Source organism: Tachypleus tridentatus, chromosome 11, assembly GCF_004210375.1.
Source record: "Tachypleus tridentatus isolate NWPU-2018 chromosome 11, ASM421037v1, whole genome shotgun sequence".
Taxonomy (NCBI): domain Eukaryota; kingdom Metazoa; phylum Arthropoda; class Merostomata; order Xiphosura; family Limulidae; genus Tachypleus; species Tachypleus tridentatus.
In genome coordinates, this window is record NC_134835.1 from 94,278,215 (window position 1) to 94,299,424 (window position 21,210).

A 21,210-nucleotide genomic window follows, 5' to 3' on the forward strand; every position below is an offset into this window, starting at 1 on the left:
GTTGGATTTGTTCTGTTTCTTTTGCCAACTTGCTTTATCGTTTCTTTTGTAGTTCTTCCTATAATTATTTTGCTCACATCCAGTGAAGTGGCATCAGGTATATTTACTCCATTTACATTTCTGAAAGTTATATTGCTCATTAAACTCAATAATATGACCTCAAGGTACCTTGTATCACCAGTTCACTTGGATGTCTATAAGCTTTGTATAATCTGTTTCATAGCTCTTGTAGTTCATGCCCCAAAACTCTGACTGACTCTCTTCTTTGTTGAGTCAAATAATGTATCTGTGTCACAAGTGTTTTTTGGTGTTTCTTGCTTCCTTATATTCGTGACCCACTGTGGCCAGGTCATTAGGATGCCCGACTCGTAATCTGAGGGTTGCTGGTTTGAATCCCATTCAAATTAAATGTGCTCACACTGTCAGCCATAAGGGTATTATAATGTTATGGTAAATCCACTATTCATTGGTTAAAGAGTAGCCCAAGATTGGGCAGTGGGTGGTGTTGATTAGCGTCCTTCCTTCCAACCCTACAGTACTAACCCTCATGTAGCTTTGTGCAAAATTCAAAACAAAACTTATATTCTTCTACTAACTTGTGCACAAAACACAGGAAATCTGCATTTTCATGCAGTTCATTATAAGCCCTAATGTAATACTTTGCCTTTCATACCATTCAACGTCTTAAAATATCTGTTTTTTTAGCATCAGTACACCCAGAAGCTCTAGCAGCTTTATTTAACACATTGATAAAAGTCTCAATGTCTTCATCAAGTGTACAGTGGAACATCACTCTCAGATCATTTATGAGCACATCTCTGTATGGACAAGTATGCAGCCTTGCACCTTCACCTATAGTACTGTTTACTTATTTATTACTTAAATTTACTTACACTACCTATATTACTTAAACCGACTCGCTTACTTCATTTTTGCTCTAACTAACCTGTTGTTATTTGCTCCAAAAAACTTTAAATATTGCATAAATTTGTAACGTGGATGCTGTGTAGGCTAATCATTTAGAGTTCGACTTTAATTTCAGTTAGAAATATATTTATTTTAAACGGGGGTGGACAGTTGCGAGTGGAGTACACAAATCACTAACTCGAGGAAGTTTATAATTAGAATAAAGAACTGAATCGGTGACTGATATCAGTTATCACATCAAGTTTTTAATAAATACATTCAAATATTCGTTTACATTTGCGTCAACATTGGTAAGTCATTACATCACGAGAACTAAAATTAATTCAGTAATTGGTTATGATCGAAGACGATAAATTGGCAACCTTTTTGCATATGTTTTTCTTGGTTTCCTTCTGGGGCCCGGTATGGCCAGGTGGGTTAAGGCATTCGACTCGTAATCTGAGGTTTGTGGGTTCGAATCCCCGTCACACCAAACATGCTCGCCTTTATGGCCGTGGGGACGTTATAATGTTACGATCAATCCCACTATTCGTTGGTAAAAGAGTAGCCCAAGAGTTGGCGGTGGGTGGTGATGACTAGCTGCCTTCCCTCTAGTCTTACACTGCTAAATTAGGGACGGCTAGCACAGATAGCCCTCGAGTTGCTTTGTGCGAAATTCCAAAACAAACAAATAATTCTTCATACCACCTGGAATGCATTTTAGTTTATATTAACATACATATTTCCTTTATTAGTTAAGCATCATTATATAACTTCTCTTATGCTTTCACTAAGTGTACAATATTTCTTTATATTCCATATATATGTGTGCTGAACATAGAATTTTATAAAGTTCATACTTCTTACTCCTGAAGCACCTGAAAATATCGTAAAATGCCGCAAATGCTTCACAAATATTCCATAAAGCAGCAGATACGCTACTTGACTGGTCAAGTTATAAAATGTAACTTGAATTTGCACCTAATTTTAATTAGACTTAGTTTATTCCATATTTAGACTTGAAGGAAATTTAAAATGTTTTAGGGCCCGGCATAATGTGACGGTCAATAGCTTTGCGCGAAATTAAAAAACAAACAAACAAAATGTTTAAATATACGAAATATATACTGTAGGAGTATAAGTTATGTAGTTCTTGCATATTAAAAATATATTAGTATAAGATAACGTACAATTGTTATTTATGTTCATCTAAAATAGCAATCTAATCAATTAATTTTGTTTCTTCACAGTTAAAAATTATTTCATTAAATCAAAGAATTTTCTCATTTAATATTTGAGTTTAAGAAACCTTCAAGAATTCATTTGGCATTATTAGAAATATGTTATTTCTGAGTTTGCTTAAGCCAGAAACATGAGACACCCTCATGAAAATGCAGTGAAAAATGATTAGATATATATATCTTAGTGATTAGGGCACTTCACTTGCAGTATGAGGTTCTCGGGTTCGAATTCCCGTTCCACCGAACATGCTCGCCATTTCAAGTGTGGAGATGTTATATTATGACAGTCAATCTCACTATTCATAGGTAAAAAAGTAGCTCAAGAGTTGGCGGTGGGTGGTGATGATTAGCTGCCTTCCATCTAGTCTTTCATTGCTAAATATAGGACGGCTAGCGTAGATAGTACTTGTGTAACTTTGCGCGAAATTATTTCAAGTTTTTGAATACATAGAGCCTACAGTTAACTGATCATTACAAAAACAAAGTGCATGCGCATTTACTGTTGGAAAGGAGAGGTACAATGGTATATTGTCCATTGGATGACAATGAGAAAAGTCGGCGTGAAAGTGGTTGCCCAGTACAGTGATTTATGGAATAAAGGGTAAGTAAATTGAAATAAATGTGTAAATGAACCTATTTGAGTAAAATAAAAGGGAATAAAGCTAATTTGTATTAAAAAAGCGTTGTTGTGGTAAATAAAATGTTTATTATTAGGATAGAGTTACATAAAGAGCTATCTGTATTCCGCTCATCATGGGTATCGAAACTAGGTTTGTAACGTATAAGTTTGAAGACACTGCTATGCCACTCAGGGAGGTGAGATACATTTATTAGCAACAGATAAACAATTACTGGTGGAGATAATACGGATGAGATTTTACAATGCATCTAAGTTTCTTCAGAGTTGAAACCAATATTATTAGACCTATCTCTTGAAGTAGACTGAAGATTTTCTAATGGCTAGCAATAACTTAGCATACTAGATACACATTTATAATGCATAAGGGCTTACGATACATTTCTGTAAAACCGATTTCTGCACCAGAAAGTACTTTAAAAAAATGGCAGTCAAATCCCTCTATTTAGTTACGGAGTAGCCCAAGAAGTCGTTTTATTACTTATAAATTACTATAATTAGTTTAGTTATCACCATTAGATTCCATCTAGGAACATAGGGCCGCAAGCGATTGCGTCATCACCACCCACTGCCAACTCTTGGGCTACTCTTTTACCAACGAATAGTGGGATTGAACGTAACATAATAACGCCCCCACGGCTGGGAGGGCGAGCATGTTTGACGCGACGTGGGCGCGAACCTGTGACCCTCGGATTACGAGTCGCACGCCTTACGCGCTTGGCCATGCCCGGCGACGGTCTTATTACTGCTCCATAGGAATACAGAGAGGACGTAGAAAAATTTGCGGTAGCTATCTCCGAAATGCAAAGTAAACAAAACCATGTGTGAGCAGTTAAAATTTCGAAAATAAAGGTGTTTATAGATTTTAAATTATATTACATCAAAAATTTACATTAATTCATAAGAAAAATAATACAGGAAAATCAAATCATACTTTAATTCTTCATCAGGTTTTGGAAAACAATACAGTATAGGCTGCGAAAATAAATAATTTCACCGAATTTATAGTATTTTCAGGTTTTTAGTTAACTGGCTCTTATTGGTTATTTTGGACTCATTAGTGTAGAATAACTTAGATTAATACCGCGTTTGTAATTGACAAGAAAGTTATAGTATACATTAATTTCTATGAAAATGTGTTATTTTACATTAGAGGATTACCGAAAATATCTTTAGTTATTGTTAATTTGATCTTCTGTGTAAAAGTGTTGTCGTAGGTAAACAGGCTAAACGCTGATGACCTATCGTATATATTGATAACATACATGTCATGAACAAGTTAACGTTAGTTAGAGATATCGTGGATGAAACAAGAGAAAGATGCGAGTGAAATTGTAAGTACGACGAATATAAGTCTGGTAAAACTTAAAATTCTATAATTTTGTTATTTCCAATTATTTAATGTATGGGAACATTTGTAGTGATTTTTAGGTTTATACATGTATGTAAAATTCTATTGAGTGAAGGACTTTGTTCGAATTACAGTTAGCCTTTGTTTTTTTTCTTTTTCAGGTGGGAAGGGTGAGGGCAGTTAAGGCACATTGAAGAGTTAATACATATAACTGATTAACATTCTTTTATACATAGATGATACTGTCACTGATACTAGATTTGAATAGCTATTATTATAATAGGTACCATACTATATGTTTGCATTTACAAACATGTAACTACAACTTATAAGTATAATTTAGTTGAAGTACAAAAAGTAAAAGTAATACCATTAGTAACATTGACAGAATGGAAGAGTATTATGAAGACATGACCAGGTTTGAAATTTTGCCTGTTGTTGAAACATAGTAAAAGCAAATGTTTATTTATTTTGAGGGAACTTTAGCCACCCTTTTCGTGGCGTGTGGTTATTAACATGGATGGATAAATATTTTGTTTAACCCCAAATCATGATTACTCATGAAAATAACCTTACTTGATATTTTTCTGTGCAATGAGTTAGTGATTGTGCAGAATACACCAAAACATGAAGAATAAGAATAGCGTACAAAATGAAATACCATTGAAACTCTGAAACTTTTGTTTGTTGACAATAGTACAAAAACTGTTGAACTGTAAATTTATTTATACAGATATACATTACTTTTAAAGCATAGAAAATAAAAGGTTATAATATACCCAAAAGTACTGACAAAAAACAATAAAAACCTGGCAACCTTTGCTAGTCTAGCATGGCCAGGTGGTTGGACCACATGACTCACAGTGTGGGGGTTGTGGATTGACACCCTGTTCCATCAAAAATACTTGCCCTTTCTGCCATGAGGGTATTTCATAATTTTTTTTTTAACTATTTGTTTCATCTAGGCTATCCATGTTTTTTTAGTAGTACTGTTACTAGAAGTAATACCACAATATTCCAAGTTATGTAAAGAAACTCCCTTTTCTTATCTCCAACCGTGATCTTTTAAATGCTCATTCAATCTCACAAACCTGTTTGATGCTGTAATTTCTAAGTGAAATTATTCTATAGGTTAGTAGTTCTCAAACTTTTCTGGCTCTTGTATGAATTTCTATTTAATTTTTTTTTGAAGTACAAACCCAGAGCTAGCTAAAATAAAAAAAATGAGATAAAACCTAATAACAAAAATTACTATTATAAACACTCACTTAGTAATGGTAAGGATATGATTGTTTTTCTGACACATGTGAATAATGTGTGGTACAGTTTTTATCAATTTGAAAACATTAGCAAGACTATGGAGGCAGATGATGAGTCCATAAGTGACGAGAGTATTGTGTATATACGTACATAGGAAGCTGAGATAAAATTTTATTATGTTTTTATATTAATTGTGTTATGCACCCATGATATGAGCTTTGTATACTGGTTTGAGAATCCCTGTTATAGACCAGTACCTTATAAGAAAAATAATACAGCATAATCTGGACTTGTGAATGAATTTAACATAAGGACAATAATGGAACATTTTATTTTGTTCAAAACTTCCTCTGTACACCCACTTTCAAGAAAAACAAAAAAATTACTTTATTTTCCAGGAAATTGTGCCAGATGACAACAGTTAATCCCTGATCATTTATTTGTAAAAAAAATTGATGTGAACTGGAACCTAGCATGTTTTAACCAAATCTTAAACTTGTCTTCTCCTTCTATTTTTTTCAGAACAAGCAGAAAGAATTCATAGATGTAGCTATTTATCCTATTGATTTGTATTATAATTCTTTAAACTTCTATAATATCACTTCTCAAGAGAAATAGAGTTCTTGACCTAATTCTGTGAGGTAACATTTCCATTATAGTTGTCCCATCCATTTAAAAAACAAACATTCAGAACATGCCCTGATCATAAAAAAATATCAGTCCTTTTAAACTTAGTGAATCTGCCATATCCAGAGGAAATTCACCTCAAAGGCCATTGTACATCACAATGTCAAATTTAACTTTAAGTGCTGAATAAGTATATACAGATAAAAAATCTTAATGTGTAAGTGAAGAGTGTGCTTTTAGTTAAATGATAAACTTAATTTGATTCTCTTGACAGAATAGATGTTGTATCTTGAGGTTTTTTGTTGGACTAGCTCTCATTTTGGAACACTGATGATTGGTGCACTGGCCACTCATTGGAACAACCAACTACTAGTAATTTGGTTTATGTTACCTCAACCTCAGACTTAGGCAACAGATGTATTCCATTAGGATGGTATGGTATTACACATCTAGGCCTTCTTCTTGGTTCTTATGTTACCCATGGTACTAGCGATGATTCATTCCAAATTGTTGGGTTCCTTGATAGCATTGGATTGGCAGCTAAGCCCTAGTTTCTGCTTTTGCAACACTTATAGGAGTGCTCATATCTTTGGCTTCCTCTTTGGCCACTCCTGTTGAAGCAGTCATGATCTGACATCTTATACTCAGTTATACAGAAGGTCAAGCTTCAAGAATGAAGGTTATGTGGTCCTTCATATGGTTTCAGGGTTTACTTTCTAAAGTTTTCACATATTTGTCTCAGGCTTTGCTTAGCCCTATGATGGACATTTATCAGTAAAAATGGCACACATATATCAGCATGGTATATTAAGAGGAGGTTGAACCTGTTTTGATCAGAAGCGATAATCATAACTTTTGACAAAGGCTATACACAATTGCTATGTATAAGGCATTTTTATATGCAAAAACGGCTCGTTTGGGCTGAGAAAACACTTTACATAGAAGGTCGAAACGTTGTTCGCTCTTCTATGTAAAGTGTTTTCTCAGCCCAAACGAGCCGTTTTTGCATATAAATTTCTCAACAAGTGGGTTTCTCGTCATCACTGATTATGTATAAGGCAATTTTATTGACTATTATTCAATACTCTAGAAATGGATTATTTGAATCCCCATTACTGTCCAGCTTCCTCATATAGTTTTCAGGTCCTTTGTTCCAAATAACATTTTCAGTTACTTAACTCGTATATAAAGCTTGCATTGAATGGCTATTCTCAAAACCCGTTTCAGACCTTAACCTCACGTATCACGTATCACATTTCCATAAATATTTAACTTCTGTTGGTGCTGGCTTTTGGACATCACCAGTCAGAATGGTTTTTCCTGATTGTGAACAGGATTTTTATCATTCAACCTGTGTCTTCAAACTGGTTCTTCTTCTGTAATACACTGGTAGCCAGGGAAGGGGATAAATCCTTTTTACCATTTCATCTAATCACTAATTTTTACCTTTATGACTGATCAGGTCTCGATCATTTGTTATGCCCAGTAAAGGTTTTGAAGTGTTGTGTTTCTAACTCTAATGCCTTAAGTGATGCTAGACGACAACTTTTGATTCATTGGGATCATTCAGTTTTCCAGGATTTATCACTGGTTATGTTGACCAAGTATGTATGAAGATGATCTGTATCACTCATTCCCCCTTTGGTGTGGATCCCTGTACATGGTAAGGGGACCACCCAAGGAAGGTTCTGTTCTTTCAGTTTACCTCTTCTGGGAACTAAACATCCACTCACTTGTTTGCCATGCATGGTGATCCATGAAGCGGAGGAGAGGATCCTGGTGGTTGAGGGGTCCATCCTAACACACCACTTTGGGCTTGAATTCCGACAGATGGGCAGACTTGGGGTGGTCCCCTAGGGTTATTCGGCTGGTTTACTTGGATGTTCTCAACAAGTGTTGTGGATGTATCTGATGCTGGTATTTGAGTATAGTGCTCATGAAACCCTGGCATTGCAGTAATCTTTGTTTGGCATTGTAGTGTCCCCTTGTAGGGCTCCATGGCAGGTGTGGTCAGTGGGCACCAAAATTCTTTCCTCATTATGGATCCTCCAAATAAAAACTGTAATAAAATAGTGAAAAATAGTCCATAGGTAAATAACTTGATGATTCTGAGAAGCAATCTACAACATCTGTAACATCTGTACCTCATTTTCTTATACTACATTTTCTTTCAGACAAACCTTAAGGGCAGATGTCTCCCTTTTTCATTCAAAAGGGACTAGAGGGACTTGCTGGCTCTCCAAAGTCAGTCAAAAAGCTTTGCTCTGGTGACATTGGTGGAAACATCCACATCTCAACACAGTGAACTCCTCTTACATTCAAAGGCGATTGGGGATATACCTATTGAAGTTATGCCTCATGCTACTTTGAATTCGTCACGAGGAGTCATTGTTGAGAGGGATTTGGAGAACATCCCCAATTGAGAGATTCTCACTGGTTTCTCCACCCAAAGAGTTTCTGCAGTGAGGTGACCAGTGTCATTATTTTAACATTTACATAAAATGCATCCACCTGTCACCATCAAGGTAGGTTATCTTAATTGCAAGGTACAGCCATACATTTTAAACGCTTTCAGATGTTTCCAGTGTCAGCAGTTCAGTCACTCGAAGACATCATGTTGTGGTTCCTTGACATGTGCTCATTATGGATGCAAGGACCATGATGTCTAGAAGTGTGAAATGGACCCTCATTGCAGCAATTGCAATGGCTCTCACCCATCATATTTTCGTTCTTGCCCTAAATATTTGGAAGAAAAAGAGATGCAGTGTTTGAACAAGATTCAAAACATTACTTTCCCTGAGGCTCAAAAGTTGCTGTCCACTATTTCATCTTGGACGTATGCTGCTGCACTTCATTCTACTACTACAATGGGAGTGCAGACAGATCTCTCTGTGCCACCAAAAGAATCATTCTCAAACCATATGAAAAGTCTTTTGACCTCCATGGTAAAAAAATGTTGGTGAATCAAAGTCAATACCCATCTTTGTTATTCCAGGAAACCCCAAGATCCACTTCCTTTGGTTCTGGGTATGGGCATTTGCTTAGATACATCTTCTTTTCACTTCCCAAGATACAAAACGATCATTTGTTCACATCCTGGGTCGATTGGACAGGTCTTTGTTGTTGGAAGAGAATTCCAACAGACTTCCCTCGAATATGGACAATAAAGAAATAAGGCATAGTCATAAACAGAAGGACTCTACCAAATTTGCCTCCACATAAATAAAAATAGCTATGTTGATATTATGGCACTGTTGAGGTTTACGTTCTAATCTGGATGACATCAAATAATCTGATTGCTTCCTATTATCCTGTATGTCTTTTCTTACAGGAAACATTTCTGAAACCTGCTGATACAGTCATCTTTTGGCAATTTTCTTTGTACAGAAATGACAGGCTGTGTGATGGAGGAGTGCATGGAAGGGTGGCACTGTTGGTTGATCAGCATGTGCCCATCCTAACTTTGCCATTCGACACACCCTTGGAGGCCATAGCCATTCATGTTTCCTTAGGTTACTCCATTACTGTTTGTTCTCTCTAGCTGTTGCTTTGAGAGACCTATGATCAATCAGCCCTTGATGCTCTCATTGAACAGTTGCCATCTCTCTTTTAAACCCTGAAGGACTTTAATGGACATCATCCCCTCTGGGGAAGTGCTGATATTGATGGGAGGGGTTGCTTTGTAGAGCGTATGATCTTTGATCACAACCTTTCTCTTTTCAGTACTGGTTCTTCTACTTATTTTAATGCATCTAGTCATTCCTTTACTGCTATTGATCTATCAATTTGCTCCCATTTTTCATGGGAAATACCCACTGGAGGACATTGTGCAGGCTGGTATGTGGACCTCCCACCCTACTTTTATCTCACATTATTTGCATTATCTGGCAGTATCTTCATCTAAGGGTTTCCAACTAACCCCTGTACTTTTCTTAATCACATCTGATAGATTATACTGAGGTGGAATATTTTTATTGGTCTTTTTGTCTCTACTTTACCTTTAGAGCTCCTTATCTTGTTTTTACAGGATTGCAGTCTGTGGTAAATGATGCCCAGGCAGTAGAAATGGGTAGGGTTTATTCTATGCTTTACTCATGGTACTCCATGAATAGTGATCCAGCATATTACAAGAATACTATCAGTCTATTGGTAGTCTTACAGAACACCTCATTTCTACAGAGCATTGGACTGAATAAATTGGGATTAGGTTGCATTGTTTCCAGAGCGCGCTTTTCATCAGGACTCCCCAATGTGCATTCCCTCTAGATTCTCCAAATAGAGCTAGCAAGTCCTTATCACGTTTTTCAATATCTGGGATGCTGAACAGAGGTCATTCCTCCAGAGAATTTGAGAGAATTTTTCCATTCTTTGAAAAAAGGACAAAGTTGAGGGGTCCTCCTACCTGGACTCCTGGATGTTTTTCCCAGGTGTTGGGAAGAGAGACACTAACATATGAGAGAGCCTACTGTAGTACGAGTTCAGATTTGACATTTGCTACGCCGTGGCTGGGTTGAGTATGACCATTCTTTTTTACCAATATTTATTGTGTACATTGTTTGTGGGAGAGGCCCATTGTCTCATAATTCTAAATGCAGAGTGGTTCCATTCTCAAGTCCTTGGATGAGCACAGTTTGTTTCACATCTTCTACATAATTCTAGAGTCAAGAAGAATTTACCCTGCCCACTTAGTTAGGTAGAGAAGATGGGTGTTCATAATTTTGGACTGAAAGAGTTCTGTTTTCTCAGGTTGAGTATGGCACACAGAATACTGTTATTCTGAGTTTGGGGTGTTGCTTTTCAGACTTCTTTGATGTTGCTTACCTTCTTGTTATGATTCTGGTAGCTTGGAACTCATCATTGTATGGCTACAGGCTGGAATCCAATTACAAGTACACATACATATTGCAGTCCAATCATTCTAGTCACTTGTGTTGGGTATAGGTGACCATGGCTGTATAATTCCAACCCTGACCAGTGGAACCTAGTTGGGGCCTGGCTAATAGTGATCATAGATCATGTAAAATTCCACCCAAAGTAAATGAATTAAGATCCAGGTGAAGAACATACCTGTTCTAGATATAATGTGATTTCTTCACTAGGATGCTAATCTTCTCTTGGCATGTCCATGATCTGTGCAGATATTTTCTTTATGGATAATGCCCTCACCAGCTACTCTACCTTCTCAATGTTAGATTCTAGCTGTAGTGTGAGTGGAAGTAAGTATGTTTTGGAAGTTAACATTTTCTTGAATCAAAAATATATCTAATAATACCTCTATTCATACTCTCCTGTTCTCTAACGTGCTCAAGTAGGGGGGGACCAAGTCTAATAGCAAAGATGAAAATGGTTTATTGAACAAGAAATGTTTACTTACCAAAAATGAGCTGAATAAGGTAGATTTCATTAAGGAAAAAAAATGTAATTTTTAATATTTGTAAGCCCATTAAAGAATGGCAAATATTGAGACAAAATTTGTGAAGGATGTGGACATTAGCATGTAGCTAATTCTAATTTATTTTTTAGAAACTTGTGAGTTATGTTTGTCAGGAAGTCAGTCAGGTAGTCATTGTGGTTAATTCAAGTGTTTAATTTCTCTATGTAGAATAAGGTAATTCAAAAAGATTAAAATTCTGTTTAAAAGTGACATGACTAGGTTTAATTTGAAGAAGTTGGAGCTAAAGCTCAGACTAATATATAAACATATTCTCTGCATTAAATACTTATTCCAATATAAATATCAAATAATTGCACTTCTACTTTCAGGGCTTGTGTATGAGTACATGTGTAGTGACTGTAAGGCCATGCACATTAACAAAACAAAACGACACATGAAAACTGAAGCCTAACGTCTAGAAGTATTAGACAGAACCCTCCATCCTTTATTCATTCACATATTAAACCACAGGTTAGTGTTTCTGTAATGGTTTCTCTTTCATTATTGCAGGATTATCACACCTTGTATTCTACATTAAATAAAATTTATTAATTTCTAAAGACCATTCAACACTTTAATGACTTACAAACCTTCTTAGACCTAAAATTATTATAAATTTAACTTAAAACTCAGTTGTTTGTTAAGAATAATTATATCTCATGTAAATTATAATTCATGATACACTCATGACATTGTCTATAATTTTTTTCCTTGCATCTACCACCTTATTGAATGTCAAAATGAATTATTGATACTATAGCATTAGTTTATAAAATTGATTACATTTTCAGATTTTATTTCAAAATGTTCAAACTTTTTGTAAGTTAAAATATTTTGTGTTTTATCAACCATCTTCATCTTTATTATTGCACTTAACTCAAATTTACATTTTACACTGGTAGTTCTTTTTTTATACATATGTAGTTGAGCATCCACATGTATGTTTTGTTCAACTGTCTTATTATAACTGGTTATGTTAAAAAAATACCAATAAACAAGGTGAAAGCAGGTTTTAGCATTTAATGAATTAGGGGAGGGAAGCTGAATTGTGGTCTCATTTTTTAGGGGTCACAAGCTGATTATATTTTATTAATAAATGTTATTGGTTAGATATTTATAAATTCTATATTTAAATCTTATAATAGTTGGATGAATGAGAAATATTTATAGACTAATTTCTTGAAATTAGTGTTTAGTAGGTTGATTTAGGCATCAACCAAATTATATGTTATATGCAAAATGTTATCAGTGAAGATATCCAACTAATTGAATAATGTTTGCTACTGCTATAGGATTTTTTCTTCTCTAACTGGTTTGTGTTTTCATTTAGAATTCATCTTAGTTTCAATTCTGTATTTTAAAATTTAAATTTGTAGGTAAATTAAATTTATTTATCTTGCCAACTACTTATTAATTATTTTTCATTTAATGTTTTATATTGTTTACAGTACTTTGTGTTTAGTCATAAATGTTATTAATTTTTGTATACTTTATTTATTTTACAGTTGTAATATTATTGTGGATCAAAACGTTCCTTGGTGTGTAATAAAATATTAACCTGGAACCTGTACGTTGAGACAGAGAAGTAGCTAACAAAATGAGGGTTTGTGCAGCAGGTTCTTGTAAAAGTAATTCTGAATTAAATTTAGGATTAGTTTTTCACCCTCTTCCTAAAGATGACTTTGTGAAAGACCAATGGATTGATTTGCTTGACATAGATGACTCCAAAATATCTGATCAAACTAGAGTGTGTTCTCTACACTTCAAATCCAAAGATTATGGAACTTTAAAAAGAAACTTAAAAGCAAGTGCATTGCCATCTCTGTATCTTTCCAAGGAGAAAGCTGTTCCTGCTGTAGATGTTTCTGATGTCACAGGGGAATATGGTGATGTTGAAGGAAAGAAAGGGGAAAATAATTCTGATAGTGATAAGCAGAGCTTAGATAAGGATACCCATCAAGTTACCACTGAAACAAAAAAGGAAGAAGAGGTAATTTTTTATCCCATGTTTATTATATTATTCTGGAAGAATACAGCTATATAGTTTTCCAGCTTGTTCTAACAGTATTTAATTCTTTCTGAATCTTGATTTTATAGATAAAATATTTTTGACACATTTTATAATCATAATTGGTTTATTCCAATACAGTACCTTACCTCCACTGACAGATATAGCTTTTCTAGTTCACTGGTACTCTCTATATTTAAGAACCTTTTCTCGTGCTACAAGCTTTAAGTTCTCACATATTCCCTGATCGCTGTGATTCAACTGTGTCTTCCCCTCGGTGTGGATTCCTGAACTTGGTGAGGGGACCTCCCAGGGAAGGTTACCTCCTCTGGGAACTAAACATCCACCCATGTGTTTTCCGTGCGTGGCGACCCATGAAGGGGAGGAGATGATCCTGGTGGTTGAGGGGCCCAACCCTAACATAACACTTTGGCCTTGAATTCCTGTAGATGGGCAGCCTTTGGTTGGCCCCCCTTGGGTCAATCGGCTGGTCCACTTGGGCTAAAGTCAACCAAGTACAAGTGTTGGAAGTTTTCAATGGGTGTTGTGGACATTGTGTCTGATGCTGGTGTTTGGGTATAGTGCTCACGAAACCCTGGCATTGCTGCAATGTCCTTGCATGACATTGTAGTGCGTCCCCTCATAGGGCTCCATGGTGGGTGGGTCAGTGGGTACCGAAAGTTTCCTTTTTTCATATGGATGCTCCTACGAAAAATTTAAATAAAATAGTGAAAAAACAGTCAATAGGTAAACGACCACATCTTGAAGACTCTGAGCAGCAATCTTCAATACACATACCTCATTTTATTATATTACATTCTCTTTCAGAAAAACCATTAGGGTAAATGTCCCCCTTTTTTATTCAGAAGGGACTAGAGGGACTTGCTGGCTCTCCAAAGTCAGTGAAGAAGCTTTGATCTGGAGACATATTGGTGGAAACATGCACATCCCAACACAGTGAACTTTTTGAATTCAAGGGCAATTGGGGATGTACCTATTGAAGCGCATCTCCAGGTATCTAGCACTTCTTGGCCATCAAGACTTGGGCACAGCGTTCACCTCTTTCCTTTTAAAATGACTGTCTCTTTGACTATAATCGTCCCTTTACACTGGTGGAACTGAAAATGGCCCTTCATCGGTCTGGCAGTACATCTGTTGGACCTGATGATATACACTATGACTTGCTGCACTATCTGTCTCATGCTTCTCTTGATATTCTTCTAATTGTTTTTAATCGGATCTGACAGGAGAATGTTTTTCCTAATGCCTGGTGCCAGGCTATTATCTTACCTTTCTCTAAGCCTGGGAAAGATCCCAAGTTTCTTTCAAACTACTATCCAATTGCTTTGACGAGCTGTCTCTGTAAGACCTTAGAGAGGATGGTTAATGCTAATCTTGTTTGGTTCCTCGAATCAAACAACCTCCTCTCCCCACCCAGTGTGGATTCCGACAACAGCACTCCACCACGGACCACCTAATTTGACTTGAAACATCAATCAGAGAAGCCTTTCTCAAATGACAACATCTTGATCAATATTCTTTGACATTGAGAAGGCTTATGACACAACATGGAGGTATGGCATTTTGCAAGACCTCCATATATATGGGTTACATGGTCATTTACCCATGTTTATTAACAATTTTTTAATGGACAGGAGATTCCAAGTTTGTGTGGGTTCGACACTTCTCTTCTACAGGAACTTGGAGTTGCTCAGGGCTGTGTTTTTAGTGTCACACTTTTCAGTATAAAGATAAATACCATCACTGAACAACTCCCTCTCAAATGGGCTCTATGTCGATGACTTTCACATCTCATGTCAGTCATCGAACATGAGATACATTGAGCGGCAATTACAAACTGCCCTCAATCGTATACTGAAGTGGACCACGGTGAACGGCTTTAATTTCTCTCTCTCTAAAACTGTTTGCATGCACTTTTGCCGCCAATGGGGTATTCACCCTGATCCTGAACTCCTTATCAGTCAAGTTTTGCTGCCAGTGGTCCCTGAGATTAAGTTCTTGGGGCTTATCTTTGACTGCAAGCTGACCTTTATACCACACTTAAAGCAGCTACGGGTCCAGTGCACAGGAGCACTGAACATCCTCCGTGTTTTCTCTACCACCAGTTGGGGAGCGGATCGATGTTCTATGTTAAAGATATATCATGCTCTTATTCGATTAAAACTTGACTATGGATCAATGGTATATGACTCTGCCAGACCCTCAGCCTTAAAGATGCTGGAACCCATTCATCATCAAGGACTTTGACTCCGCACTGGGGCTTTCTGCACTTCCCCAGTTCAAAGCTTATACGTAGAATCTCGTGAACCTTCTCTGCACCTTTGCCGTTTGCAACTGTCTTTACTATATTCTTCGAAACTTCATTCCTTACCAAAGCATCCCACTTGGGGATGTGTTTTCCTTCCTCAGTGGGCCATACTATTTCAGAACAGACAATCTGCCATTGCTCCATTTGGCCTTCGCATCCAGGCACAATTGGATGAATTGGATCTGTTCTTGGATAACTTTGCAGAATCCACTGGTCAGCTCATCCTACCATGGCTTATTACAGTCCCCAAATATGACCTTTCTTTAAGTCATCTGAGAAAGGCAGATACTCCCGATTGGAAGTACTGTCTTTTATTTACTGAACATCTTTCCAACAATCTTTCCATTCCAATTTATATGGATGGTTCCAAATCAGGTAATTCTGTGGGCTCTACCATGTTTTGTTGTGGTTCGGTTGTTGCGTGCAGAATCCCCTCTACAGCTTCTGTGTTCACTGCTGAATTGTACGCCATATCTCTTGCCTTGGATCATATTGAAGCTAAGCAGTATTCCAACTGCACTATTTATACTGACTTGCTTAGTTCTCTACTGGCCCTGGAATCGCTTCATGTTGGCTCACACCCTGTTCTCGCTGATATTCAAAACTGACTGGCCCATTTATCATTAACATCTACTTCTATCCAGTTTTTATGAATGCCACGCCATGTTGGTATTCGCAGGAATGAGCTTGCAGACATGGCAGCTAAATCTATCTGCTCTGACACTATCACCACTGTGCCTGTTCCATACATGGATTATGGTCCTGTATTCAAGGCTTGGCTCCGTGCCAGCTGGCATTCCACTTGGAGTAAGCAACGTGACAACAAGCTTTTCCAAATAAAACCCTATATTAGACTTTGGCTGTCTAGCTTCCGTAAGGTTCAGAATGAGGAAGTTGTTCTAACTAGACTGGTCTCAGTTTTTTAACTCATCTTTTTCTTTTATCTGGAACTGTTGCACCAATGTGTAGTTTGTGTAACACTCAAATCACTGTAAGCTACATTTTACTTTCTTGCCATTGTTACGACTCTCAACGACGGCACTATTTTAAACATGTTCTGTCCCAGGGTTTGTCCATAACATTGGACAGTGTTATTGGTGATGGTGACACTGTCCACCTTAATAAAGTTTTTAGTTTTTTAATGGCCATTAATCTTTTTAATCTCATTTAAGTGTTTGATACTTATTCATTACACCTTTTTAATTGTGGTTCCCTTTTAAGAGTATCAATCTTTCTAGTTGAAATTGGAAAATGGCCAGAACATTGAATAACTCGACACCAGGACTGGAAAGGCCAACTTCAGGTGACTAACGCTGCTGTTTGAACTACCCGTTAGTCGTCCTGGCGAGTTGTTATTACAGTTTTGCTGTATGTCTTTTAACACTTATTACTCTACCTTTTGGTACTGGCCATAGTGACACATAACCCAGAACCAGGACTGGAAAGACAAACTTCAGGTGACTGACGGTGGTTCTTTTACTTACCTGTTAGTCTTCCTGGAAGGTTATGATCATTACCATTATGCTAGAGAAAGTCCTGTACAACTTCTCGTACTCTGCTTTCTCTCTTAACATTGTAGACTAGGTGTCAACATTGGTTTTATGTTTTTTCTGTTTTTCAATGCAGTTTTGTTTTACCTTCATTTCCTTTTATGTATTTTACTACATTTAATTTAATTTTACCTTTATACAGATAGCCTAGCTACTTTGTGCCATAAAACACTAAATCAACCAACCAATCAACTGTGTTTTGCATGTAAATTATCATGTGACAACCTTCTGTCAGTAGGAGTGCAACAAACCCTCCTGATCACTTCTCATTTGGCAACACTATAATCAGGATGTTTTTTATTTATCACACATTGGTGGGCCACTTCTTCTGGACTGAAGATGCCCAAGATACATGTTTCTTACTTTTATACCCACTTTCCTTGTTTTTCATCCCTCTATATGCTATCTTAGCTACGTTCATCACAGGGTTGGGTACCAGTTTCATGCCTCACCCTTCAATTTTGTTTCAGATCCATCAGTCTTTTGTTGGGTGGTCAAAGTTTTACATGACTTCAGCATAATGGAGGATTGTACTTACACCTTCTGTTGGCTCATTCCAAACAAGAGTCATCACAACATACTCATCTGTTTGCCCATGTAGCTTAAGTGGTTAGAATTTCCAGCTGGAGAAGTCTTTCCTGTTATCTACCTAACATTCTTGTCTTTTGGGGGTATCTTTTTCAACTCTCAACTCTATTGGGCCCATCCCTCTTCTCTTTGATTACTTTTCATGGGTGAGACATCCTTCAGTCTGATGTTGTATATCTAAATGGGTCTATCTGAGGGGATGTTGTAGCTTTGGAATGAGCCATAAAAATTGTAGTTCACACCTTTGATTGGGATCCCTTATCCTATCCTGACATGCATGTTGGCTTGCAGTGGCTAGGTTTTGGATTCAGAGCAGCACCAATCAACATGAGTCCTCACACATGTAATACTGGTGTCTCTTTTCCCTCAGTCAGATGGCCTCATGTTCACTGCTAATGTGTTGTGGATCATTGTGGATGAACATGCAGGTTGCTACAGTTCTCTCCCTTGTGCTTCCCCTGGAAGTTTTAAATATACTGAGAATGATTCTGCACTGGAATGGTTCCTGTCTGATTGGTTTTGAGTGGAATTTTGCACAGTGTGATAACATTTTGATTATTCTGATCATTTGGGTTTCCAGTTGCTGAATTGGTAATTTATTATAAACTTTCTTACATGCCTTGTTCGTAGATTGGTGGGCATGACAATTATCTCTGGTCTGCTGAACTTGATGTGAAGATATGATCTTCTGCACTATTCTTACCTGGGTCTTGGATTACAGTTGGCTTGTTGTCTGTATGATCCTTTTTTATACCTCCTCATGCATATCAGTTCCTGATGGGTGGACTTAGGTTTGTAGTTTACTTATTGATTATATGATCCTCATTTTAAAAAAAAATGTATGTTGATTCCAGGTGGCTGGGTTTTGGATGCAGTTGACTTTCACAGTATGGCTGATCACACCCTAGCCACACTACTTCTTGGGTCACATTCTTTTACTTTAATCTACATTACTGTCACCCAAGCAATTTAGATTTTGATATCCTGTGGTTTTGATCCTGTCCAAACATTGTTTTCTTCATTTTGGATGTGCTCCTCTCTTTGTTTGCAACACATCTTTCCACACTAGACATACAGTATACCTGGTATAGGTGTAGTACAGTCTCCCATGTAGGATCCTTTACTGCAAGGATTTTCACTTTTTGGATGCTCTTCAAATGCTTTCTAAGGTGCTTTTTTCTTTTCCTGCACTGGTCTGTCCACCCATTCATTGTGGGATTTTTACTGTATCTGTGAGAGAGGGAGAGAAGGTACTGTATTGAAAGTTATAATTTTCCCATATTAAAAATATATTTTCAATAGGTACTTTCTTCCTCTCACCCCTCCTTCCCACTGAAAACCAGCACTTCCATTTTCTAATATTGATAATTTGGAAGAATTAAATAGAGGGAGTCTCGTGTCAGAATGGTGTATTGCATTCCTATTGATGAGGGTTGTTGCATGATAATTTGCATATGAGACACAGTTGAACCATGGTGATTGTAAGATGCGTAGTTTGTGGTATGTGAAAAAATTTTTGAGTATAGAGGGCAGCAATGAAGAAGAATAGCTATTTGTGAGAGGAGGTAATTACCCATTGAAAATACATTTTAAGTATAGGAAAATTATAACTTTTATAAAAAGAAAATATGAAATTTTGCTGGAAAATATTTATATTGGATTACCTACCATAAAAATATTTCTGAAATATTAGAAACTTCTTGAACTTGTCCTTGTGTACATCTATGAGTATGAATTGTGTAAATGTATATATATGTAAACAACTGTATTCATTAACATTTTACTGATACATTTATGAAGTTGCACATTTTGTGAACTAACAAATTCTTGAAAACCAAAATACAACATACAACACTGCTTAAATTGGACATCTTTATTTTTTGAGTCTAACCTGAAATTTTGTCTTTAAATATCTTTGTTGTTTATTTGTCATAGAAACCAGTTAGAAGAGCATCTCGTAAAGCAGCTCTTCTTGCTGCTGAAAAGATTCAGCGTGCTGTGAGGGAATATGGACTGTTGGAAGGGGTAAGAAGTGAAACACCAGAGCCAGAACCCAAGAAGGATTCTACAGTAAAACTAAACCTTTCTAAAGCATTGAAGGTAGAATTAATAGAAAAACAACAATCAAATATGACACCTACAATGCCACCTAGTAAAAACATGATTAGACCCATTACAGTAGGCTATTCACATACTGAACAAAATGCTCTCTATATGGAATGCTTTGAAGAAGTCCTTTCTCCAGTACAGGTTGCAGCATATAGACAAGCACAGCAAGAATATGATAAAGTAATGAAATACATCTTGTCACGGAGGGCCTCCAAAAATGAGAAAGTTAAGATCATATATACTTCACATGAAGGTGAGGTACTCAGAATTGGACAAGTAGGAGATTCTGGTAATCGAATTACAACTAGTCCATCAACAGGAGTAGGGAAAATCATCCCAACTAGCATTGTTACAAGACCTCTGGCTATAGAGGTAAGGCTAGTGCAGGTGACCTTTGTATTGATAGAGAAATCTGGTATTGTACTATGGAACCCAAAGTTTTATTGTGACAAGATTTTGTAAATAATTGCTGTGGATGAGATGTATGATTTTGTCATATAATTAGTATTGCCGTATTTGCTGGGAATGAACTTGTATTAAAACAAAATGTAGAAACAAATGATTCATGCTGTGGCATAACATCATATTATTAGTCATCTCACCAAAAGTAGTAATTTATTATATATATATGGAAGGTTTCTAACTAATTTACAAAGATATTCTAGTAGCTAATTACTAGAAATTATTTTAACTTAAGTGTTGTTTTTGCTCTGACATTTGTCCAAAAAAAGTAGTAAGCATGTGACCCAGTGTTCAGTGTAACTCTGTATTTTAATTTTACATAAATAACTAAAAACAGGACTTTACAAAATATTTAAGATGCTGTAAAAAAAAAAGTGTTGATTTAATTGTCATTGTCATGTTCAGATGCTCAACCTGTATACCCAAAAAAACAAGTAAAGTTGGGAAAGAGTGTTTTTTTTTTATTGTGGAGATTATAATTTGTTGTGTTTTAAGACTTCAGGTTTGCTTTTGATAGGGCCCACAAAATGCTAAACCATCATCAGCTCAGACCATGAGTGGAGAAAGCAGTGCTTCTAAGCTTCTAGTTGAAAAAAATACAGGAGTAATTATGGGGTCATTACCAAAGGATATCACCATACTTCAGTCAACTACAGGGCAAACTAAAACTGCAGGTATGTGTGTATGCATTTATGCACATGCTAAATA

The 21,210-nt window shown here is 36.5% G+C and overlaps 1 protein-coding gene across 7 annotated transcripts in view; it reads left to right on the forward strand.

Annotated features, from left to right (window-relative positions):
• Window positions 1-3,799: 3,799 nt before the first annotated feature.
• The window catches only part of LOC143232805 (uncharacterized), a 90,912-nt gene continuing 73,501 nt past the window's right edge, over window positions 3,800-21,210 (forward strand). For 3 of the 7 annotated variants that reach the window (XM_076468706.1, XM_076468705.1, XM_076468701.1), the window contains exons 1-5: window positions 3,800-4,118; window positions 11,786-11,927; window positions 12,962-13,446; window positions 19,867-20,412; window positions 21,020-21,176. In XM_076468706.1, coding sequence (XP_076324821.1) covers window positions 13,054-13,446; window positions 19,867-20,412; window positions 21,020-21,176 — 1,096 coding nt within the window. In that variant the 5' untranslated portion in view covers window positions 3,800-4,118; window positions 11,786-11,927; window positions 12,962-13,053. The remainder of the gene's footprint in view (window positions 4,119-11,785; window positions 11,928-12,961; window positions 13,447-19,866; window positions 20,413-21,019; window positions 21,177-21,210) is intronic. The other 4 variants (XM_076468708.1, XM_076468702.1, XM_076468703.1 and 1 more) reach the window with 3 other exon arrangements.